General features: G+C 37.2%; 2 protein-coding genes across 3 annotated transcripts; one reads left to right on the plus strand and one right to left on the minus strand.

The window, feature by feature from the left end:
* Positions 1–1070: 1070 nt before the first annotated feature.
* On the plus strand, positions 1071–13459 carry cpne3 (copine III). Of its 2 annotated transcripts, XM_036585840.1 has the most exons (17): positions 1072–1246; positions 3198–3338; positions 3451–3630; positions 4153–4224; positions 4669–4740; positions 5463–5543; positions 5935–6024; positions 6929–7027; positions 7159–7245; positions 7812–7871; positions 7960–8093; positions 8738–8792; positions 8905–8956; positions 9083–9216; positions 9395–9631; positions 10161–10275; positions 10670–13459. In XM_036585840.1, the coding sequence occupies exons 2-16, from the start codon at positions 3207–3209 to the stop codon at positions 10269–10271; spliced, it is 1596 nt and encodes a 531-aa protein (XP_036441733.1). In that variant the 5' UTR covers positions 1072–1246; positions 3198–3206; the 3' UTR covers positions 10272–10275; positions 10670–13459. The 2 variants fall into 2 exon arrangements, with proteins under 2 accessions (XP_036441724.1, XP_036441733.1); XM_036585831.1 differs by lacking the exon at positions 10161–10275 and having other exon boundaries at positions 1071–1246.
* A 628-nt stretch (positions 13460–14087) lies between these two features.
* LOC118813121 (cyclic nucleotide-gated cation channel beta-3-like) lies at positions 14088–25558 on the minus strand. Its single transcript, XM_036578292.1, is given in 18 exon segments — positions 14088–14268; positions 14394–14546; positions 15281–15399; positions 15518–15538; positions 15540–15602; positions 16220–16317; positions 18229–18388; positions 18482–18623; positions 18739–18861; positions 19014–19078; positions 19180–19266; positions 19462–19512; positions 19617–19825; positions 19938–20237; positions 21736–21896; positions 23891–24017; positions 25162–25234; positions 25424–25558. Coding segments are annotated over 18 exon segments (2268 nt in total).
* Between the last annotated feature and the right edge of the window lie 305 nt (positions 25559–25863).

The raw sequence follows: 25863 nt of genomic DNA on the forward strand, positions 1-25863 counted from the left end.
TGGACATAGATCAATTAGGATATTTAAATTATTTAAATCAGAAAATTATTTTTTTAAATCTTATTTTTAATTAGTATTTAAACTTTTGAAATAAATAAAAAATATTTTTTTAATGGTTTTTATTCATTATTTTGAAACCAAGACACCCTCAACTGAAAAAAACCATACATAGCAAATACTGTCAATTTAGAAACATTGTGACAAATTTCAAGCTAAATGAAGCATAAGATGCACGTTTGAGTGATATTTTAACATGTTTTCGATTCATATGTAAAGTATTACATGTTTGATGTAAATAGAATAAATAAAATTATCATCAATGGATTTGGAACATATCCAAATTATACAATGACTCACACCAACGTTTAAGAGTTATTGAGGTTTATTTACATTTGGCCAGGACTTAATTTGGCCCTGTAATACCATAAACCCTGATTTTAAAATAGTTAATAAACAACATAAACAACAATTAATGGTGCTTCTTTTATAAACTGTATATTTCCCAGTGGTTGAGTAAGTATTATAAACGTATTCTGATAAGCATTTGAAAAGTAACTATTCTGAACACTGCTTTTTCAGCATGTAACTTGGACTGAATAAAGATACTTCATTTCTGTATTCTGAATACTTATTCCCAATAGTACAGAATATACTGAATATACCTGTATACAGAAAGCGGTGCCATTTAATGCTGACAGATCATATCACTCATTATATGTTGGTGGCCGCCTAGTCCATGGGATGCAATCAGTGTCTTTAGTGGCTCATACCTAATAATTTTATGTCTCCAAAACAGAAGTAAAAAAACGCGGAAAACAAATTTCCATATATTTTACACCACTGATGAGACTGAAGAGAGGGTTTGTTTAGTATTCTCATGCATTCTGACGTTAAAAAACAAAACATTATTTGTTTTTTTCTTGTGTAAACTGACTGTATACCTCTTACGTAAACTGTGCCTTGCAATTAAGAGAGAGCCGGAAAAACTAAAAAAAAACATTCCCAGAGAGCAGAGGAAAATGTGACTGAGCGTTTACGTATTGAACCGCTGTGAAACTGACCAATGATTACCAAAGCTGTGGCCTCCCCGACAACTGCTCCTCAGAGGGAGTGGCGCTCATGCCAACAGTGAATTCCTTTCTATTCAGAAAGACCTACCGTGCTGTGCTCTTGCTGTGTGATTTGGCCACAGTTTGCCTTCTCTTTAATTTCGAGTCTTAAGCTGAAGAGCGCAGAAGGAGAAAAAGTAAGTAGACAACAACACAAAGTTGTGTGAAGGCAGTTTGATTTGTTTTCGTGTGGGTTAGTAAGTTTACGTAGCTAGCGTTAGCTGGAGTTTACTAAACTTAAAGCAACGCTAACGAACCGCGTTTATTTCGGTAGTTACGGAACGAAAACGTCACTCTTTAGTAATAATATTGGTGTGGGTTTGCTAGATTGGGGGCAGCTCTTTAATTGCGAACAGATAGCTTAGCTACAAGAGTATTTACCAGTAGCTACGTAGCATAGCTATACCAGTAGCAAGCTAGCGCTAGCCACTCGAATCGCCCTGTTGTAAACTGACTGTTTTAGCTAGCTAGCAAGCTTAAAAGTACATCACATTTACAAGAATTAGAAAACGTGAACCTGTTCGTTATAACAATGTCAATAACGTTAACAACATCTTTATTTTATAGTAAGTAACTCAAGCGCTTTGCACTGGAAGTAAACTAATTTAGTCAAAGTGGAACACGGATATCAAAGCCAGCTGATGAGGTGAGAGGTAGTGAGCCTTATTGGTGTAAACAGTGACTGGTGTCAGAAGGGCAGAAGAGGGTCACATCACATGTTAAAACTACAGAAAGCCGCGCTGTGCTCAGTAGCTGGACGTTGTATTACAGCAGTGGTTCCCATCTCGGATCCTGAAGGACCTGCCCAGCACGTTTTAACGTTTTTACTTGCTCCAAATAATCCGCTAATTAACAAGCCTTCCTGACATGAAGCTGGAGGGTTAAGAGCAGAACACTAAAATTTGCAGGCAGGTAGAGGGAACAAGTGTAGAGCTCTGACAGGCAAGTATGTATTCCTGCAGGCTGTACCCACTCCAACAGGAGGGTCTGAACTCCAAATGGGTCAGTCTTATCTCCAAATGGCTTTGAATTCTGTAAAAAACACTTTGTTAGTGGTCTAAACAAATGTATGCAAACATACTTGGCTAACTCTTGCGGGTCCAGTGCACTTTACGATGATTTGTGTTGGACTTGTTTTTAACTCAGTGCTCATGTCAATGCTATGAAATGTTTACCTTTTAATATTTACCTTTTAATAACCCTGCTTTATTAAACTCTCTCTTCTAAAAATAAAGAGTCACCAGAACGAAAATGCTACAAAAACTAAAGCTACAGAACAGAATAACAGAATAACCCTAATAGAGAGGAAGGGTGGCATGATGAAGCCAAAAAACATTTTATGGTCTTGGGAGCCCTTTGTTGACTGAGACTAAGTGATTAGTTTAATAAAATAATATGAAGAAGTTGTTTGTTTCTGATGAATACATGAGAATAGAAGCAATTATCGGCATCGCTGATATTAATTGGCCCAAAAATCACAACTCAGACCCCCATATATAAATAATTAACTTATTTTACTCCAGTTTTATCTGAAAAAAAACGAATCTTGCGGTTCAGTCAATATAAAAGAGCAAAAACACTGGTAGAATAAGTCCTTTTAATATTCACACAAATGCACATCCACCTGACTTTAGGCATTTAACATGAAATCTTAAGGGGAGAGAATTAGATTAGGCTGTGGATCAAGCTCGGATCTAACCCATTTAACCAGCCTACATTGAGGATTATTTGAAAAAATCAAATGAACCTCATGATCTGTCCATATATTTAATACACAAAAGATGCATCAATGCAGCTTGCAGTAGTACCCTACCTTTGACAGGCAGCCTTGATAGTGCTTAGACGGCCATAGGTGTTTCTGTGTGTGAACAGACTTCTGATCAAGTGTCTTGAAAACATGAAATGATGGAAATGCTACCCGAAACATAGTAAATGTGCTGTACTTCCTTATCTTCATCTTCTTTTTCATCTTCTTATTATGTTAAAAAGACAGAAGACAGTTTTATCTTTTGGCTCATGCATCTGGACAATGAAACTTTGACAGCAAATAGTTTCCATAAAAGCCTACTTTTATGTATCTGTTTTAAGCTTTCATCAATGGCGACACAGTGTGTGACCAAGGTGGAGCTGACGGTCTCCTGTGAAAACCTCCTGGACATGGATGTGGGATCCAAATCTGATCCCTTGTGTGTGCTGCATATGTATACATCTGGGAACCAGTGGTTTGAGGTCAGTTCACATGATCTGGCATGCGGGACAAAAACGAGCTGAAGGTCAAAAAGGTCAAACACCCATAAGTTTTTAAATGCTAATTTCAAAGGTGCTGTTTTTGGCTTTGCAGGTTGATCGCACAGAGAGAGTTAAGAACTGCCTGTGTCCAAAATTTGCCAAGAAGTTTGTCATCGATTATCACTTTGAAGTGGTACAGAAGCTCAAATTTGGCCTTTATGACATAGACAATAAAACCATTGATCTGACTGATGATGATTTCCTCGGGGAGTTGGAGTGTACCTTGGGCCAGGTGAGACAGTGTGCCATTTACTGTTCACCAGTAATCAGAACTAGACTGTGTGAGATCTGCAGTGCAGGATCATTATTCTGTGTGCCTGACTGATAGCACTATGCTCCAGTATCCATTCTTTATATTTCCACCCATGCTTGGGTAGTTATGTGGTATGTTGTAAGGTCATAGTACACAGTTCACTGTTAGAGATTGTGGAAATAAATATACTTGCATTGCATATCAGAGCTGTTAAAGGAGAAGACAGATGCATTGCTGTGATGCACTGAATTTGGGCGCTTTCACCTGAAAATCATGGCTAGTCACCCTTGAATCTGTTGGAATAATGGCAGGAGCAGTATGCACATAGTACAGAGAGCATACTTTCTAAAATATCTTAAAAACATGCCTTAAAAACCTTGTTGTTTTACTCGGACTTTAACTAGCATGTGTTAGCCTGTTCCTGCAGTTTGCAAAATATCAGTTAAAGTTGTAGTTATTAGGAGTTATTGATTTGTTTAAATAGTCTCTTTCACAACACAGATTGTGTCCAGTGGGAAGCTGACAAGACCACTATTGAAGAAAAAAAGACCAGCAGGAAAAGGCACCATTACGGTAAATGTCCCTCGTCTATACTCAACCAAAGCCTGCACAATTAACAGCATGACTGTTGTGCTATTTTGTGATGTGGTTTTTGTGATTATTTATAGCCTGTAATTGGTCAGAGCATGTCAGTACAGAAAACTTGTTAGACCACTCATGCAGCATTCAGCATTAGTAAACTTCTTGTTCACTTCAAAGCACTGTTGCTGGTACTGTACAATTAATTCTGTATTCCTTGCTCACCTTGAAGTTGTGGCTGAACATGCTCTCAAATTTTGGAGGTAATGTGATTATGATCACAGTGAATATTTGCATCTGCCATCTTATGTTCTGGCAGAAACAGGTTAATGTTTCAGAAGCACAGCTATAAATTGCAGAAATTTGAATTAGAAATTTAATTCTTGCAGGTCTGAAACTCATGTTCATCTTCAGTTTATATTTTTCTTTTTGTTTTAGATCAGTGCTGAGGAAATCAAGGACAATAGGGTGGTAAATTTTGAAGTTGAGGCTAGGAAACTGGATAACAAGGTAAGAACCCAGCTATACAATAGGTTGTATCAGAATACAACCTATTCCTAAGATACAATAGAAACGTAGAGCTGTCAAAGGTAACATTATGTTCAGTTATGTGAAAATGCTCACACAATTCAAATTAAATTTGTTTGTAAATCAAGTTTGTACCAAGAGCACAGGGTATATGTTATGTAGTATGGGGGTAAATGTGCTGGGGTGAGTAATGCTAAAAGGAAGGACACAAATAAATTAATAATCAAGAGGTTTTCGGCTATTTTTTTGTACTGTGACATGAAGTTTGACTATCATTAAATTATGCAAACAGTTTCAGTGAAACTAAAACATAGCCTAGTAGCAAATTCACCTTGAGCTAGATGGAGCTCTTGTGTAACGAAGCACTGTGCATATTTGCTGCAGCTACACATTTATTGTACAACCAGGACAGAACGCTTGTGCCTAACTGTGTTTGTAGAGTTGCTTCTATATTTTCTCCATTGCAAGGAAAAATCCAACAACCAAGTGCAGAAAATGCAGTGCAACAACCAAGTGCATTAAGTGCAAATGCATTTAACCCCTTGAAATCCCAGGCTAGTACATACTAAGGCTTATGTTATGTTTCATCACATTGGTTTGTGTGATGAGGTGAATGGCTTCATTATAACTTTTAGGTGATATTGTATTGATATTGTTTTGCTTATTAAAAAGTGATTGATATATACATAATGGTCCGGTTGCAGGATTTCTTTGGGAAGTCAGACCCCTATCTAGAGTTTTACAGGCAAATGGAGACAGGATGGCAGCTTGCTCACAGAACAGAGGTATGATTCAATTGCTGTAGTAGTGAACAGCAAGAGTAATTTAATAACATATACATTTGAAGCACTCACTGTCAAGACATGGTAGAAATGGAACTGAATGAATAATTTCTGTACCTCTGATTCTTTTTATCACTTTAAACATTGTGCAAGTAATGATTTTATTTAAAAAAAAAGAATATCATAAGTGTTTGAGGTTCTTGTTAATTTTTCTTGTAACAATAATGGATTAGTTACCTAATCCAGTTACATATAGTCTTCCCTAACCCTGTTTAAAAGTTCAAACTCTTAGATTTCATCAGACTGTGATTTTTTATAACCACCTGAGGAAAGCATTAACTGCAGTTTATTTTGGTGATTAAAATGCATCTCCCCCATCTCTGTTATCCTAAAGGTGGTGAAGAACAACCTTAACCCTACATGGAGACCTTTCAAAATCCCTCTACAATCTCTTTGTGGAGGAAACATGGAAAAGCCAATTAAGGTAGAGTCTCCTTCTTACAAAATAAATCCACAATGTTTTTTTTTGTTTGTAAATGGATTTTATTTAACATGGTATCTAACATGCCTCTGATATGCTTGCTGCTTACATTAACATACTCGTTGGTTGCAATATTCGTTTTGTCTGGACTGCATTATGAAAACATTTGTGGACTTTGGTTTGCATTTGTATTGTCAAGAAATCCATCCAGAGTTGTTCAAAATTATTTGTTCATTCTTGTCTAGGTTTTTTTGTTGTATTGCCAAAAGTTTAAAAGGAAAGAAAAATGCCATACAGTGCTGGTTTAGTTGAGTTACATTACATCTCATGGTGTGCTTCAACTAATATGTCTTCAATTGAATGGTGTTGTGCTGCAGTGGAGTACTAGAGTCATTTCATTTTCCATCTGTAGTGCTGTATTGCACTGTTCTGCAATACAGAAATTGAATTTTTGGTGGTTTCGAAGTCCTGCTCGGTCCTTGTTTGCTTGTCTGAATTACAGATATCTACATATCTGTTGGGCGTGGTATGGTGGCTTTGTATCATATTCAGTATTCACTGTGTATGTTGTGTTACAAAGAAACCACTGATTTCGTGACTAATGTACTGTATCTGATGATAGACACTGGAGATGGGGGCACTGGTCTTCCATCTGGATTCTTGTATTGCGTTCTCCTGGTATGCCTTTTTATGAAGTGTGTTAATTTTGTAGTCATACTCGGTCATAAAAGACTTCTTGTAGAGAGAGAATTGTAGATCTCTGCTTGCTGTGGTTTGGTGGGTTTTATGCATGTCTTCTCTTAGTATCTCTCTGGCTTGCTGTGCGAACATGAAGTGATTTGGTAAATGTCTTATGGGTAGAGTGAGATTTGGGTTATATAATATTGTATATTTGACGTCTCTGCAGGTGGAATGTTATGACTATGACAATGATGGGTCGCATGACCTTATTGGGATTTTTGAAACCAACATGACGCGTCTGCAGCAGGCTACGCGTGTTTCTCCGGTAAGAACACTATAAACCACTATAAAACACTTTAAACTTTTGCAGGATTTTAACTTTTGCAGGATTGTTTGGTGAAGCTGTTCTGTGTTCAGTGTGTATTTCTGTCAAATGAATTGTGTTGTGTCCTATAGGCAGAGTTTGACTGTATTAACATGAAGAAGAAGCAGAAGAAGAAGAACTATAAGAACTCTGGTGTTGTGAGCGTAAAATTATGCCAGGTATTGTATCAGCACTGTCCCTTGTGCCCTGTCATGTCACTTCGGTATTCTGCTTTCCTCCACCGTGACAGATCTACTGTTTAGACTGTGTATTTTAACCCCTAGAAGTTGCAGTTATTGCTGGTCATTTTAAAAAAAAGTGTAATTGTTTATTGTTTATATCTCACTTGTAGCTCTTTGTTGAAAGTACAGATATTAAGCTTTTCATCAGTACCACATTAGTGTTCATAAGTTCATTTTTTTTAGGAATTTGAAGTTATTGTTGTGTACAATCATGTTGTGTGGAAAGAAAAACACCTATTACATTTTTACTATGTTTTTGTCATTGCTTGACATTAAAACAAACTGTTTGCAAAAATATTGGATGTGTATTCTCAAAGCTGTTCAAATGAAATTAAATTAAAAACAAATGTAAATGTAGTTAATTGTGTAACTCACTATGTAATTATCTATGTAATTATAGCAAAACGCAAGTAATAACTCCTGACTTCTAAGGGATAATTATCATGTGATTTGCATTTCTGTGTCATTAGAGTCTTTTGAAATTTTTCTTTTTCACTGCGTAGGTTGTGAAGGAGTATACTTTTCTGGATTACATCATGGGTGGTTGCCAGTTAAATTTTACTGTAAGTGGATTTCTGTCATAGATGTGTACTTGGCATTTATTGAAATGTATGATCCTCAATGCAAGGATAATGGTTCTCTCTCTGCTAGGTTGGAGTGGATTTCACAGGGTCAAATGGCGACCCAAAGTCTCCTGACTCTTTGCACTACATCAGTCCTAATGGAGTAAACGAGTACCTTTCTGCCATCTGGTCTGTTGGCCTTGTGATCCAGGATTATGACAGGTAAAGCAGCAAGCATGTAGTGCACACAAGGGGCACACAAGGAAGTCTGATGTTGACTCTAGGCAAATTATTCCTTTGCTCTCAAAACCTGAATTGAATGTATATCAATGGCAGGTATTTACTGCAGTTACACAGGAGTTTTTTTAATTATCTTACTTTGCTATGTTAGCAATTAATGGAAAATGATAGCATTTAGTCATTTGGATATCATCTTAGAAAACTTAGTTATATAACTTTGGTTTAATAAATGCAACATATGATACAATGGTACAGTGAATAATGGTAACACATGAATGCAGTCACTGGATTTTACGGTGTAGTAGATGTACAAGGAAAAGATATTCCTCCAGCTGCAAGTGATTCTGGGGATAAACCCTGTTTTGGCTGAGTATAGTGGTCTGGGTAGTCTGTAATGCTTCAAGAGACCAGCAAGATATGCCAGAGCTAGGTCAATAGGGGCTGTAAATGTCATAAGAAACATCTTGTATTCAAATCTAAACTTAATAGGAAGCCACTGTAAGCCAAATCAAATAATCTTTTCCTGCTGAGCACAAGCTGACATTCTAAACTGCTTGCAGGGCAACCTTTTTTTTAATAAGATGTTGGTGATATATTTAACAAATATGCTGTTTGTTTTTATGCAGCGACAAATTGTTCCCAGCTTTTGGTTTTGGGGCTCAGATTCCACCACACTGGCAGGTATAATTTAAATATTATTGAGGCAGATTGCTAGAATTGATTGCATAGTAAAGTCAGTGTGATGTGAACAGTGTCCTTGAAGGGTATGAGAACAATCACGTTTGTTTTACAGGTGTCTCATGAGTTCCCTCTCAACTTCAATCCATCAAATCCATTCTGTTCTGGTAAGTAACAGTATTAGAATCAGGCACCTGGTCCAGTAATCCTGCTGTTGGTCATGTGCTGCAGTTGCTCAAATGAGGAATAGTAGATGGTAATGTTTGGTGTGTTTTTGAAATTTTTTGCTGTAGGCGTGGAGGGGTTGGTTGAGGCTTACAGGATGTGCTTGCCCCAGGTCAGGCTTTATGGCCCTACAAATTTTGCTCCCATAATCAGACATGTGAGCCAGTTTGCTCAGCAGGCGCTACAGCAGAACACGGCCTCAGTGAGTATCTACACAGAACGTGACTGCTACATTTCTATATTAGGAACATTTTAGGTAAAACTGTCATATGTCATTTGTCCTATTGCTGTGTAAAATATCATCTGTGCCATATGAAAGTTTTGAAATTAGTGAACTATATGGTATAAATTTCTCCTACTTGAATTTCTTTGTGTGGCAGCAATATTTTGTCCTGCTCATCATCACGGACGGTGTTATCACAGACATGGATCAGACCCGCGCTGCCATAGTAGCTGCCTCGCACTTACCCATGTCCATCATCATTGTGGGTGTTGGGGGGGCTGACTTCACTGACATGGAGATCCTGGATGGGGATGATGGGCGTCTGAGGTCTCCATCCGGAGAGCCCGCTATACGGGACATAGTGCAGTTTGTGCCTTACAGAAAGTTCCAGAATGTAAGTGGACTCTGTCTGTGTATCTGAGCTATGTCAGTATAGCACAGAGACCATATTGGGCCAGATATGTGCCTGTTTTCTGGCTGTTGGTGAGCATCTATGCTCACAAAGCTAAACTGATCACTTTTAACTAATTTTGAATTTCCTTTTTGCTAATTGATTTGCTGATTTTTTATCTCTAACAAACTTTATAATAAATGGGGTAGCTGACTTGATATTCCACAGTGCTGCTTCCGAGGTTTGCATTGATAAATATGTAAACATTATAAATCATGTAAACACTCTCTAGTTCTTAGCTGATGAAAATAATACACTACTGTATTTCCAGTCAGTACTGATTATTACATTTGGCATTGTCAGTCAGCACATGTTCTTTTGAACATTTAGTCACCCTACATCTTTTTTTATTTGTGCACCCTCTTGTTGTTTATTTTGGTTTTTTTTTCCTCATTTTGTTTTTTAAATCTGAGTTCTGCCGGGCTTTAGTGGACAGCTCTTTATCTATCCCTCTCTGTCCATCTCATTTCAGGCACCCAGGGAAGCTCTTGCCCAGTGTGTTCTAGCAGAGTTGCCTGAACAACTTGTGTCCTACTTCAGACTTAAAAAACTTCAGCCTCCCTCTGATCCAAAACCTTCATAGACATGTAGGGCTACAGAAAGCTGTTTTTTTAACCAAACTTTCTGCTGGTTTCACCTCTTTTCTCTGCACGTGTCTGCTTGATTTGCATGCCCTGAGGCATAAAAAACTGGTGTAATCTAAGATGGGTAAAGAAGAATGAATGTTAGATTTTAAATCATGGTGATTTTGCATTTTGCTTTCCTTGGTGCCATTAAGTCACCTCCAGCCAATTCACAACCACTTCTTCTTATTGAAAGAATAACTGATGTTTAACTCTCTATCTTTCTCTCTCTCTCTCTTTCTCTCTCTCTCTCTCTCTCTCTCTTTCTCTCTCTCTTTCTCTCTTTCTCTCTCTCTCTCTCTTTCTCTCTTTCTCTCTCTCTCTCTCTCTCTCTCTCTCTCTTTCTCTCTCTCTGTAGGCTCCCAAGGAGGCTCTGTCACAATGCGTGCTGGCAGAGGTTCCTAATCAGGTTGTCACCTTCTTTAACATGTTAAAGCTCAGCCCTCTCAACTCCAGCACCCCTGTAGCTGCTGCTGGTGGAACCACAAACTGACCGCATAGTGCAGCTTTGACACCGCTTAGTAAGAGACACCAGAACTTTTGCCTTGCTAAAAAAAAAAGTCCCTCTGTAGAAACCATGTAGATGAGTATACAAGGACCAGAATATCATTTAAATACTCACTAAGTGCATGTTTACAAATATTCACATGTATATATTCTGTATGTACTCTTGCAGATTGTATGTTTTATTTTTAATCTGTTTTTGTTTACATTGAAGATGGTTTGATACATTGTTTCAAGCAGTGCCGTAATTGTTTTTTTTATTTAAATGGTTTATATTTTTGAAACATTTTAGGAATTATTTTAATATAGAGAGTGAAAGACAGGAGATGTATTTTTGCCATGAATTTATGCAGTTCTTTTAATGAAAATTCTGTAAGCTTAAATGTAACTTTGACTATTATGAGGGCTGCAAAAAGATTTCCTAGCTGAAATGCTTTGAAATGCTCTGCTTTAAAGTAGGAGTGAGTCCTGCAGTCACCTTAAATTAATTGACAGTTATTTCATATGACTCACACCATTTATCGATTCATACATAGGTTGAAATCAAACAATGTTAACTGCATGTAGCACATACATATATATAGCACAGGATTTACTGAAGAATGTGGGGCAAGGTATGGCGTTTTAGGTACATTGCTGTCTGTGCATTTTCATGCTTTTGCATTTTACATGCAAGTAGTCCACTATTGGTCATGATGTCTGGCCAGCTGTCTGATAACAACATCTGAATAGGTATTTCCAATACAGGAATACGTCCTGTGACCACTTCAGATTTTTTTTCCAGCTCATGAAGTGCCACTAAACCACTAAAATGACTTTTCTCTTGCACAATTCAGGAAAGGTGGGGTGTGCATTTGTTTCCTTATTAGTGAGAAGGAGGTTCATCGTTTTACCTACAGGATATATGGTCGCTCTTGGGACAAAACCTTGTATCTCCCAAATGGTAACTTTTTCAGGAGAACGAAAAATCGTTTTACTTTAAATGTGATTTTAAATTCAAATAATGTTTGATCAGTTTTATTGCTCCATTCCTCATGAAATGTAAACATAATTTAAAGAGCAGCTTTCATTTTCAAATTAAGTAAAAAAAATGGAAAAATGACAGAAATTGAGATACAAAGTTTTGTCCCAACAGCAATATACATATACACATATATGCATTGTTTTATATGGAAGTATGATTTAGTAGATGGCTGGATGTGCAGGAGGCTATGAAAGGGAATTAATAGTTCTAAACAGTGAAAGCTAGGACAATATTGCGTTGTTGAAATTTGGAAATATAGTAGGAAACCTAACCTTTTGCTTTGTGCTGTGCCTTGTCTGAACCTTGAATGTTTTTCTTTGTGGAATTCATGTCTATTTGTGTAATACACACTTTTCTTTGACTTTTAATATGTTAGTTTTCAGTCTTCGCTGTCTAACGTTCGAAAACACCTAGTCACCCTCAAACAGTGTGTGCAGGATTGCCGATTTGTTTTCCTGACAAGAACAGCAAAAATCATCTTTTGACTATGAGCATAAGTATACAAAACCTTACTCCCTATATTCCACACCAAAGATAATTCTTGAGAAATGTGTGTCTGTGTGTTTCTTTGTATTAGAGTCAATGATTTTAGAGTTATATATGCAATCTAGATGACAGTATTACTAAAATAAGACTAAGTTGCTGGAAAATAATTGTCTGTGACTAAGATTTATATTAAATATATTTGCAAAAAGATTATGAAGTTTTAAAAATATTAACTGAATTTGACTGGACAGTATTTTGGGCTTGTCTGTTTAAGTTTTGAAAAATGAAGTTTGGTTTAAAGTAGTGCGTCAGTTGTACAGCAAGCATTGTAAGCTAACATAATGATAGCATGCAAATTCCTGTAATGGACAACACTCAGAAGTGTGACAACGAACATGATGTAAACATGATTTTGCTTCTATATGTTTGCCCAGTTACATTCCATGTGGGTTAATATAATAAACAGTTTATTATCTCTGTTAAGTGTAGTAACGAGTCACTGTTGTTGAACTTGATAACAGTCATATTGATGTGGAGACATTGTAAATGTAGGCTACTAGGACTGTTATTGGTGATCTTGTGATTTTATATCACTGAGACCTTCTGTAGCTGCTGTTAGATGCAAGTGATTTGTACTTACTGCTAAAGTCAGATGTGTTGTCAAACATATGATTGCCAAGTAGCACTCCATGTGCCTTAGTATAATAGACAGTGGATTGTCTGTGTTGAGGGTTGTGTCTAGTTATAAGTGACAGTTATTGGGTTTAATCACAGTCATATTGGAGACATTGTAAGTGTAGGCTACCAGAATGATTAATGATCATCTCTTGACTTTTATTCATTGTATTACAGACTGTTTTATTTTGTTAGATCAAAGTACTTATTGTTTAAGGAAGTTATGTGGCCTTTGCCCATCTCTGGAAATGGGCTGAACTGGAAAGGTGCCAAACATGATACGTCTTTAAGACTTTACAATTTATATAATCAAATTACACATTATTTATAATATTTTGGCTTCTACATAATTTGCATGATAGAATTGTAGAATTCAACAGAACTGTACACCTTCAGGTTTACATTGGTGAATACTTTATCTGTACCAATTATAATAAATAAACATAAAAATTGCCAACATCCACCATCCCCTGTTTTTTTATATTGAATGCACCATGATGACATCCTCATTTCTGCAATAAGTGGTTTTAGTATATAGTTACTTGTTCATTTACTGCGATACTGAGAAGATACAGTTCAAAGGACAATAAAAGACAAAGTTGTAATTCTTACATTTTATGACAAAAGAAAAACATAAATATTTATACCAAGTTTGGACAGTGTGATTTTACAGTGCTTAACAGGAATAATATTTCCTAGTTCACCAACAGGTATCAAGTCCAGTTTATCCTTTCAGTCTCCAGTGGTTAATAGAGGCATAATGTGGTAACAACCTGCACACGTTGTCTCTCTTAGGCTTACTTCTTCTCTGAAGCCTAAAGAAAAAAAACAGACCATATAGATCAGATCAGTTTCTAAAGGATACAAATAATTTACTTGTGTGTCAAGGAAACCTGAATTTTAGTTTGCTTAACCTAACTAGATTTTGCTTCCCACCAACAGAGAATGCCTAAGAATAGTTGTTGTACTATGTTTGGTATAATTTGGAAATGGTGTCTATTATCGTCTAAATACATAGATAAACAATAAACAATGCAGTTTGAATAGGGTAACTCAAATGAGCCAATACAGATTTTGTGTGCAATATCTATGTATGCAGTATACTGCCCTTACGTACCTTCAGCTTGTCCAGTAAGCCTCCTTTTCCGAAGCCTCCAAAGGCACGAAGCAGTTTAGGAGTGGGAGGTTTATTTCCAAACATTGCCAGTCCTTTCTTCTTCTCTTCATTTGCTTTGGCTGCAGCTGGACCTTTGGCCTTCATTAGTTTCCTATAGGTCAGAGAAGATCTCATGAATGACTACTGAGTTAATTCATCATTCTGCATAAATCCATTTTGAGTCAGTTCTAAGTCACATCGAATAACCCATTCCACAAAAACCTGAATCAAACCCACCTTCCTTTCCTTGCCAGAACTTTCTGTGACTCTGGGTAGTGAACCAGGATGTCATTGAGGTCTTTCTTATCAAGCACAAAGAGGTTGGCGAATCCATGTGCTGCCACATTAGCTGTTCTTCTGTTTCCTCCATCTTTTGCTGACTGCAAGAGACTGAACCAGAGACTGTTTACCTGACAGGTTCAGCAATTTCCTAACAGAGCTTAAGCATACAAGGCTCATTCCACCATTGCGATGGCAAATGGGGCGCAAATATTGACATGTAATTCAAGTATACTGTTTAGTCCTGTATAGAACATCAATAAGGTTGATGTCTAAATCTTAGCTTTTCTAAAATATAGGCCACACCCACTGTAGCTTCAAAGTCACATTGTATGTAGAATAAAATTATGAATATTGCACTCGTGCTGATATTGCGTGTCTCTCAGTAATATGTCAAAAACATATGAGGGTTAGGATTAGGTTTGGGTTGAGGTTAAGGTTAGGGTTAGGATTAGGGCCAGGGTTAGGGTTAAGTTTTAGGTAAGGTTGGGTAAGGTTAGGTTTTGCATAATGGAAGTAACATTAACAATACATCTACGTAATGTAAGTAATGTATCAACAGGACATCTACAAGATATTTAATGTATTCAGATGCTGCACTACTGCTACTTCACTGATATGTTGTTGATGTGCTACTGATCATCTGTTAAGAGTTTATTAATCATCTACAAAGGACCACTCCAAATAAAGTGTTACCGAAAAATGCAGTCACATTATATCCCAATACATTTTCAAAGTTGTAGGACACCATTTGCCAGTGTAACAACAGAATGACCCATAACATTGACTGACTCACTCACTTATTTTTATAATGTTTACAATGTTAATATGATTTCTCTCTGTACCTGATCTCTCCAAACACACAGCCAGCCTTCAGCGTCACAAATACAATCTTGTTGTCAGGCCCACCGATCACCTGCACCTCCCCCGCCTTGATGATGTACATCTCTCTTCCAATGTCTCCCTGTGTGAAGTTTGGATAAGTTTTAAAACGAGTTTAAAGCACTGCACTGTTCAACATGAACTGAACATACCGAATCAGTGTGATTTGTATGATATGTGCAAATTTTAGTTGTTATCACCTTCTTACACACAAAATCTCCCAGGCAGATACACAATGGACTTCAACCTCAGCAACATGTCCACAAGCATCTGGCTATCACATCCCTGTGAGGAGACATTTCAACTTAGGAACATGGATGGTAATCACACCACTTTCCTATCACTTTCACTACCTGTCGTTGTATACCTTTACTGTCGTTTTCATCTCATTAGCTGTATTAGATGGTCACTACCAGAGGGCAACAGATAACCAGCTAATGGAGGTACTGTAGAACCATGAAGTCATGCGCAAGAGTTTTATTTTACTCACAACAAACCTAAAGTAATTATGCACATGCTCTTAATTTCAGAGAATGTCTCAGTATTATTAGAATGTGGAGCTGATTTTATTTGCATAATTTGATATGCTTGTGTCATTCTTGGGTGGCACGGTGGTGCAGTGGGAGGTGACTCAAAGCAAGAAGGGCCTGGGTTCAATTCCCTGGACTTTTCTGTGTGGAGTTTGCATGTTCTCCCTGTGTCTGAATAGGTTTCCTCCCACAGTCCAAAGACAGGCCAATTGGAGATGCTAAATTGCCTCTAGGTGTGAATGTATATGTCTGAATGTCTACCCTGTGATGGACTTTCCTGCCTTCTGCCCAATAAGCACTAGGATAGGCTCCAGCACCCCGCATGACCCAGAAAGATGAGCAGCTTAGATGATCAGTGAGTGTCATTCTTACCTTAAATAGATCAATCTTCTGGAAAGTGGCAAGGTTAATGTCCACAGCAATGGCTGTTCTCATCACCAGAGGCATCTTGTCCAACAGCTCTGATTCATCTAAAGAGATGGGAACACAGTATATTTCTCACACTCATATTATTTTTTTCATATAGTCCTACAGTTATGAGAAGCATGCATGCCAGCACATTTTCAGCCTGTGTGGAGGAGGTTAGTAAGATGATGTGGTTGTGACTATCTATTATCAGTGTAAATTACATCATCTTTAGACACAATCTGTTTGCATTAATCATTAATGTTCTGCTATGTTATATTATGTTGTTGTCCACAGTATTAGACCACTAAATGCAGTCATACATTCTTAAAAATAAAGATGTCAAAATCTTCAGTTCCTCAAGGAACCTTGAGGAATTGTGGATGGTTCTTTGATGGAATATTCCAGAGTTTTTCAACCAATTCTCTGTCTGCCATATCGGTACTGTGTGGGTGATCACCATATGCAATAATTTAGACACATTACCCAGTATTAAAAAAAAACAGAAAATCCAGTGACTCAAAATACACTTATAATACAAGCAACTGCCCACTTCTTCTATTCTATAAGTGTGTTCTGTGTCAGCAGATGTTCTGTTCTTTTCTAAGCACAGAGAAAAGCATTGAAATAATTTTCTGTGCTAATCAACTATAGATGCAGAAGACAGATTAATGCTGGAGTTTTCGTTTAAAGAACTATCCGGTTAAATGTTCCCTAGGAGTCCAAAGGTTATTCTGTGGATTAGCATGCACCACATACTGCTTTCATAAAGCCAACATGAGAAGTAAATCATAATATTCATTCTGGACTGTGACAAATTTCTGGGTGAAACAGAATATCAGGAAGGGTCTCTGAGGAAGCTGAGCATTTATTTTTGTTTGGAGTTCTGGGAGGAGGAGGTTAAACATGATATTATTGGTTAATATTATTTTTCCCCACCTGCTGGTGCATGATGACATAGTCAAATAATCAGAAGATGTTTTAAAGACAGACAAAAGTTTCTAACCTTTGATTAAAGATTTTGGATAAACATGAATTTTGTCTTTTAAATGATATTATGAATTGTGCTAAATATGACCAAAGACATGAATTAAGATTTTGATAAATTTTAATTTTAGGTTGACTTCAAAGGGACCATATCATGGAAAACAGAGTTTGATACATGTAAACATTGTTAAAGTTTCAAAATCCATGCCCAGCTTATGCAGTCCATATATGGAAACTAATCTGCAAAAAGAGCCAATTCACTGTTTTGGTGATGCCATCAAAAACTTTATATTTACCTAAATCCTCCTACTTAGCCTGCAACAGTGTAACCTCACCCATTCAGACTGCAGTCATAAAGTTTAAAGCAGACCTATTATGCTCATTTTCAGTGTTCATGATTTTATTTTTGGGGTCTACTAGATTTATAGATTATATAGATTTGCCTGCTTCAGTGTTCCAAAAACACATTAATTTTCTCATACTGTACACCTCTATTCACCCTCTGTCTGAAACACTCTGTTAGGGCTCATATGTCTTAAAGCACCCCCTCCTGGTGTCTGGTTACTAATTTACAAGTTTATAAGTTTCTCTTCCATTTTTTGCACATTACTATTGGGAAAGGATTTTGTTTGAGCAAATCAGTTATATTGTTGCTTCATTGCATCATAGTTCCTTTACATGAAGTTGAGAAAATTTCAACTTGACTTGTTGTTTGTTGCCCTGCCGGCATTTCGCTTGCTGCTTCTGGTGAATTTGCAGTTACAAATCGCTTACTCCAATAGGAAATGACTGGTCGCCTGTTGCTCTACTGCTTGCTAACATGCATTTACAGTAAGGGATGAAGACAGGTGGGAAAATGGTCACATAAAAAATAATTATGACTGTTTTTTTTTTGTAAACCCACACAAAGGTTATAAGCTGACCTCAGGGGGAAAAATTAAATACAAAAACAATGTACGATATGGGCCTTACCCACCATGAGGTCTTACCCAGCATGCCTTGGGAGTCCCAGGTATAGTTGTACCAGGTGCGCACTCTGTTCTGTACCATCCTGGGGATAGTGTATGTGTTCATGTATGCCACACACGTGTCCATCGAGGCACGGAAATAGGTCTGTCCTGCAGTGGCTGCTCCAATGACATCTCTCATCTGTGTTTAAAATCCAGTTATATAGGCTTTAATTAGACACTGGAGTGCATCCTGTCACTATACTCTTCCATTCATCTCTCATTTCTTATGCACCTGTCCAATCAAACTGGAGAACACAAAGACTCCCGTGAAGAAGTTTACCATCTGGAATACGATCTCAAAGAGTGTGTGTGGCTCAGGCAGGCCTCCGATAGTGATCAGTGTTCGAGTGGCAAAGTAATAACATCGTAGATATCTATGGTGAAAACAGAAGGGACAAGATAGTTACACTTTCCTGTAATACGGATTTCATGGACATGAATGCCACTGGACTAATGCTTAAATGGGACATAAGAGCTAAGAGCTTTTACGCAATTCCTTGGCCATCATATGTCCATTTTGTACTGCCAAGCCCCTCATAGGCTGAAGCTACATAGTATAGGCACGAGTTGAGGTGCAGGCAATATAGGAGGTAGCCAGTGGTGCGGGCCACTCTATGAGAAACAAGCAAAGTAGAATACATTTCAGTCCTTTACAGGGTAAAATGCACATAGTCCTATCATTTAAGAAATGCAGCCTTGAAAATAGAAAAAAAAACCTTTAAAAGAAGGTTTCAGCTTTACAATGAACAAAACTCCCTTTTTACCTCCAAATATAAGCCTTAGCCATGATGCTTTCAAGTCGATCACTGAACTCAAAGAATGACTCGATCTAATGAGCAAAAACAGATGACACACCATTCAGAAAAATCAGCAGTTTATTACACTAAACCACACAGACATATAAGCATGGTTTCTGGATTTTGTGCCCACCCTCAAGAACCTGTTTAGTCGGTACACTGATGAAAATCCAAAATGAAGAGAGAGCAAATCGAATGGAATGATGCTTATCAGGTCTGTCTGTTGGGAGAGCAAGAAAGGGTAAGATTAAACTTGGAGCATAATGGGTCAGTACATTTAGCATGTGTAATGAGTCAGGAACATTCTGTTTTGCTATCAGTTCAATTTCACCCTAGCCTTGGATTTGATGCTGGAAATATCCAGTTTTGTTATAATTAAGTCCACATTAAAGAAGAACTGAAGTATTTTTCTCACCTGAAATCTGGCTGACTGTCTATATTTCTGCTTTGCCATTGCTCTATCTTTCTGGAAAACAGCTCTTTGTCAGTTGACATTTGAATAACATAATAATACATTCTCTCTATATGATCAAACAGGTTTTAACAGATGTTTTTGTGTTCAAGACTTACAATGATATCCCCTCCTTTGACAAACTGTAGTCGTGGCTGGAAGACAATTATGTCGATGACATTTATTATGTCTGAAAGGATGTCAAAAAATATCCAAAAAGGAACAGTCGCTGGCGTGTGATAGGGGAAACACAAGCGTGCCGTTGCAAACCATATGTTGTAGTTGTAAGCCACTGTGACAACGCTGAGCCATTTGATATAGCGACGATCTTTTGTGAGGAAAAGAAAGAGAACAGAACCCAAAATGAAAGGCTTTCAGGCATGCTATCTGTAAAGAAACATCTGGTGTAACTTCGCAGCTGGCCTACCTAATTGTCTTACCGGTGAAGGGATCGATGGTGGACCCTAAGTAATCATCCATCTTGTCCTCTATAGGTTTCAGAAGAATGTCTATACAGTTGCATTTGATTTTTGGACAGATTCTCTCTGCAGCTTCTGCTGCTGCCTTTGCCTGCTCCTCCTTCAGTTTTTCCTCTTTCTCCTTTTTTTCTTTCTCTTCCTTTTCTTTTTTGGCTGCTGCTTTTTTGGCATCATCTTCCTTTTTCTTCCTCTCTGCTTCCTCCTTCTTTATCCTGTCTGCTTCCAATTTCTTTGCCCAGTCTTCCTTTCGATACACAGGCGCTTAATTTAAACAGAACGTTCTGATCAGACTCAGTGATGACTTGCACCACTGATGCATGTTTGAATTGCTGTAGTGGAGTAACTTGGATCTTATGCCCCCGCCATATGAAAATTGCTTTCAATTAATAAAATCAATGTGTACTTTGCTTGTGCCTCTAAACGCTACATCACAGAAAACTGTTTCATTACAGTTACTTTGCATGATGCCTGAGGGTTTGTTTTATAAAAGTTTTCATAAGATTTTGGTCTAAAATGTAAAAAAGGTAAATCCACTCATGACAGAGAGGTATGGTTTTATAATAAATAATTTTTTTTTTTTTCAGATTTATGACTATTTTACCATTATGAACATTACATATAAAACTATAAAAGAAGTCACAAGTAGGTTGGCTGGTGGTTTTGAATAGTAAATAAAATGGCTATATTTGTGTAGACATTGTGACCCCTGGTTCCCATTACCACCAGTTTCTCTACAATGAACCAGTTCACATAAAACTACTTTGAATTATTTCGTTTACATCTTCACTTAAGAAGAAATTTTGAAACATTGCTGGAATTCCCCTTTAACCTAAATGTTTCCATTAGACTACCAATTTGGACCACAATATTTATGTCATATATAGCTGTCTGACAAGCCATTGGCCAAATAAGGTCAAATTGATTCCTGAAAACCCTTGCCGTGTGACATACACTTGCCTTTAAAAGTTGGTAATCATTTTAAAAATTGCTGTTATTTTATTCGGTTTCATTATTTAGAATTATTCAGCTTTGTTGACTGAAGTACTGTAAGCTAGATACCAAAAGGTATTTCAAGATGGTTTTTAGTAACACCAAAAAGTTATTAAGTGAAAAATAATATACTGCAATGACTTATTTATTGTAATGTCTTGATAAGCTATCTGCCTAAGATTAGATCAGCACGTTTCAAATATGAGACTTTCTGGATGTTAATTTTAGTTTAACTGCCTTCCAATATTTTATGTCTTTCTCAGTCATATGGAATCATCTACAGCTTGTTTCATTATTCTGGACATATCTAAAAAAATCTGTGAAGTGATAGCATAGTAGCACTATAAAAGAATCATTTCATACATTTACCTGCAGCATTTTTTACATTCAAAAATAAAGTGCATATTTTCATAAAACAAATAAAATTATTTGAATCTAATCATTTTGATTTTTTTAAGACTTAATAAATGTATTATTGCTGGTTGTGAAAAACTGTGGGCCCCCATGCAGCATAGACTCCAGCATGATTGCCCCCCTGCACCTAGTGTAGTTACACCACTGAATCACTTTAAAATATTAGAAATCAGAGCTAATATTACATTTTTCATTTGATCAATGCCACAGGAATTTCACTGAAAAGACAATTAACAAAATAAAAATATTTAACATTCTCCTTATGACAGTTACAACTACAGGAGCTGGAGCATGGTTTGTTGGTATGGTATGTTTGTTTTGTATGGTATGTTTCATGTGTTGCTCTTAGACTTACTGACTGGAGGGCTGCGCTCTGGTGAGGAGGCATAGGGGTCTGTCACCTTCTCCTTGTATAATTTTGTTCTGTCTCTTAACCGCTTGATAACCTCTCTCAGCTGGTCATCAGAGTACCTGTTGATGACAATGGGTGGAGGAGGAGGTGGAGCCCCCTCTTCACTAGAAATAAGAGACAATAATGAAATACATTTGTTAGCTTTATATTTTAGAAAAAAAGGCTACATTTGGTGATTCTAGACAAATGAATTTATGCTATAAAGCTGACATTTATGTCTAGATGCAAAAAAATATCTTCAGTTACCTGAAGAAACATTCGTTTCCCAATGATACAGAATGTTTGGTCAAGAACTCAATAGTCAACTGACAGTTTGTCCACACCAGCTAGCATGCACAAAACCTGGAGCTTCGACCTTTGAGATCTGTCCGTTCAACTGCTGACTTTTGTTTATGTGTATTTGGACACAACTTGTGGAAAAATATTTTGTAATATCAGTTGTGCTTTAAACCCCTTCCCCAAGTAGATGAATCGGATGTTTGTGAGCGCGTTGCAAGACTATTCAAAGAGAACTCTGTCAAAACTTATCTTCAAAAACTCAAAGACATATCTTCCAATGTTATGAGTGAATGATCTACTATTGTCATCACATCATTATCACGATAATGTTGATTTTGCATTTGAAACCTACATATGAGCAGGATCTTGTATTTAAGGCTGTGCATGTATAAAGACATTTGATATGGCCTAAAAAAGTTCTGAAAAATCTAACCTACGTCTCTGACTTTTAGATTATTTCAGGTTTTACAGAGCGACTCCCAGCAGTGCACACTAACCATATTTTAGCATATACTTTTTCCTGAACAAGTAACACTAATTTTTTAAGTTTCTACAGAAAAAAACAGACATAGTGCTGCTTTAAATGGCTAAGATGTAAACAAAGTCATTCAGAGTGGTTGGTGTGAAATGCTGTGTTCTGGAGAAACCGAGTCAGAAGGAACCAGGTGTCTGAAACGTTTAATGCGTCTAAAAGCTACCCTTGACAATGCTATTACATGAAATGGTTATGAATATGCTGCCTGATGTCTGAGACAATATCTTAATCTTTCGGCTCTAAACTTATTTTTTAAGTCCATTCACGGCACAGAATACATGCAGGTGTTTTAAAGCAAAATAGTTCTCAAAGAAAACTTTTTTTTTTCAGATTTAACACTATTTTATCATTTTCAACATATGAACATATAAACACTCAGAAGACACATGTATTGCACTGGTGGTTTTGAATAGTAAATAAAATGTCTGTATTTGTGTTCCTATATTTGGGTTCCTATCAGCACCACTGTAAAGAAATCTAAGTTTTGTAAAATAAACCATTTCACATCAAACCATCGGAATGATTTTTCATACATCTCAATCACTGAATTATGCAGAAATTATGAGAAATTGACTTTAACTTCTTTTTATTCAAAAATATTAATTAAAAGTTATTTCGAATGTTCTCTATTTTGTTTAACTCTTTTGCGTGCAGGCACAAAGAGTGAGCAAGAATATATGCACAGTAATATTCTTTTAAACTGCTATGTCTATTACTACTGAGAGACAATTGTTTATTCGGCTAATAAAGGTTGCACATATTATATTCCATCTTCAACACATATTGCTGTTAAAAGACAACTTAAACGCACCTTGAGGAAAGAAAAACACAGAAGCTTGTATTTGCATGTGACTGCTAACCCATGACCTTCTTAAGTCACAAATACCACAAATCCTCTAATCGTCTTTCAGCTACTTTTGGAGACACACTCTGGAAAAAGAGACAGAAGTGACTCAGTGGTTTAGTGGTTCTCCATACCAGGAACCAGGAGTTTACTACATGCTTGATGACAGTTGGGATGTAAGCTGCATGTACTAAGATTTATGAAAATGCCTCTGGCTTTATGAGCACAAAGTAGGAATTTGTTCCTAAAGATGCTGCAACATTGTAGTCCTCTTACTGCCTTCTTTGTCCCCAGGAAGGCTTCCTTGAAGAGCCAGACAGTGAGCAAAACCCCAAAACAGTGCCAGATACACGCTTAGTACTGAACATAGAACTAAGCCTTAGCCAAAGTCGTCTTACACTGTCTGATCAGATTTGTATAGAAAGAAGCTGAACTCTTACCCCTCTGGAGCTCCCTGCGTGTTATTAGCTCCATCTGCTGGCTTAGCCTCAGGTTTAGGGGCCTCAGGAGCGGGGGTGGGTGCGGGGGCAGGTGCAGGAGCAGGGGCTGGGGCAGGATGTGTAGAAGAAAAAAGACAGATATAGTTGTTGAGAATGCATCATCCCCTTTTTTATTCTTTTAATTTATTTTCTTTTTAATTTACTATTGCCCATGTTTGCAAGTAATTCTTTAGTGCAAAAACATGACTAGTCTCTTTCTCCACAAGTAGCCACTGTGCTGTGCAATCAAGAATGTTTTGTATGTATGGTAATACATCAAATTGAACATAACAGATCTTTCTCTGCAACTAAATGTTAATAGACTGCATGTAAATGTCGAGTAAATTCTCCCTGTGCATTTTGAATTTATTCTCAGTTCTATTATTCAGTAGAACATCAGATATTAAGTAGTATCATTTCAATTTTTGTCCTATTTTCAATCAAAGTCCGAGAGGAAAGTATAAGAAAAGATAACATAAGCTCTTCCTGATCTTAGAGCTGGATTACTCAGTAAAAGCCTGTAGGCACGTGCACAGAGTAATAAATTAGGTTATCATATTGCACTGTTAGACTAAAAGGAATGGTTCTGCAAATATCTAGTTTCCCCCTTACCCCAAGAACAGTCAATCAGCCAAGACATGTTTGGTTTCCAACATTTTCTTCTATATACATTTCTTCTTCTATTACAGTGGCGCTACAAAGCTAATGTTCTTAACAAGCAATGAAAAGTATATGCCACGAAAAATCAGTGAAAGCATATATTTTAAAAGTGTAAATAATTTTTTTTTTGCCAAACTACTTCTTCATGTACCATATGTATAACCCCATGTAGACTTCCCCTCACAGTGAAACAATGCACTGACATCAGAGTCATGTAAACACTGGTCAGACGTGGCAAACATTATTTCTTCCTGAAAATTATTACAACACCACCAAAATGTTTCTTCACTGCAACTACATTACTTCCAACAATGTGCCAACTATTCATCCATTTTACATTTGCAACAATGCAAACTCTTTGACGTTATTTGTGAAAATACACTGTGAATCTGGTTATCTGGTGTGTAAGCTGACGTTCATTCCAGTGCAATTCTTTAGAAGCTTATATTTACATGTGTAGATAAACATTAGTATCAACAGCCAAAAAGAAAACAGCATGACACAAAATCAATGCATTATAATTAGAGTGAATATGACTGCAAAAAGATCCTAAGCTTTAGGAAATAACTCACCTGCAGGTTTTTCTTCTTCCTTTTTCTGCTGCTCTTTCTTCTCCTCATCTTTTTCCTTCCCTGTCTCTTCTTCCTATGGACACAAGATAATATTTCACAGTTGCCTGCACTCACATAGTCACAGTACATTTAACCAATACAATAAAATACTTGAATAGAGTAGAGTAGAATTGAGTTTTAGGTTACTGTACGTTCTACTACTAAGATAATTAATGCTATGCTATAGGCTGTATTGAAACACTGGTGAACACGGCTCTCTTACCTTAGCCGGAGGAGCAGGAGCCAGTGCTGGCGCAGGAGCAGGAGCTGGTGCAGGTGTAGGTGCTGGAGGCGGTGGCTCTGGAGTTTGAGCTACTGCCGCACTGGGCCATAAAATCATTTTCAGCTTGCTGAACATGACTAATTACAGTGAGCATTCAGTAGCATCTAAGTTTATTCCTCAGCTCTCCTCAAGCAACTGTATTTGCAGCCTGGACCCCAGCCTGCAATTAATTCTTTTAGCCCTATTAATTCCCTCTGAGGAACACTCTTGTCCCCATAGGTCACCACAGTTCACCTATCAGAGTTCACCTATCACAGTTCACCTATCAGAGCGCTCATCACACTGTGCCAGCCTCAGCAGACCAATGGTGCACTGTGCTTGACAGATTGTGCATGTGGTGTTCTTTTTTTGCAGGCACCACTTGCAGATTCACAGAAAGC

The sequence above is a fragment of the Colossoma macropomum genome, unplaced genomic scaffold, assembly GCF_904425465.1.
Source record: "Colossoma macropomum unplaced genomic scaffold, Colossoma_macropomum, whole genome shotgun sequence".
In the NCBI taxonomy this organism is placed as follows: domain Eukaryota; kingdom Metazoa; phylum Chordata; class Actinopteri; order Characiformes; family Serrasalmidae; genus Colossoma; species Colossoma macropomum.

What these genes read in the sequence shown, in the direction of transcription:
- cpne3 (XM_036585831.1), top strand. Translation starts at nt 3,207, where the DNA reads ATGGCGACACAGTGTGTGACCAAGGTGGAGCTGACGGTCTCCTGTGAA. An exon ending in TGGAGTGTACCTTGGGCCAG is followed by an intron (nt 3,631 to 4,152) that starts GTGAGACAGTGT and finishes TTCACAACACAG; the next exon opens with ATTGTGTCCAGTGGGAAGCT. An exon ending in GTTGCCAGTTAAATTTTACT is followed by an intron (nt 7,872 to 7,959) that starts GTAAGTGGATTT and finishes TCTCTCTGCTAG; the next exon opens with GTTGGAGTGGATTTCACAGG.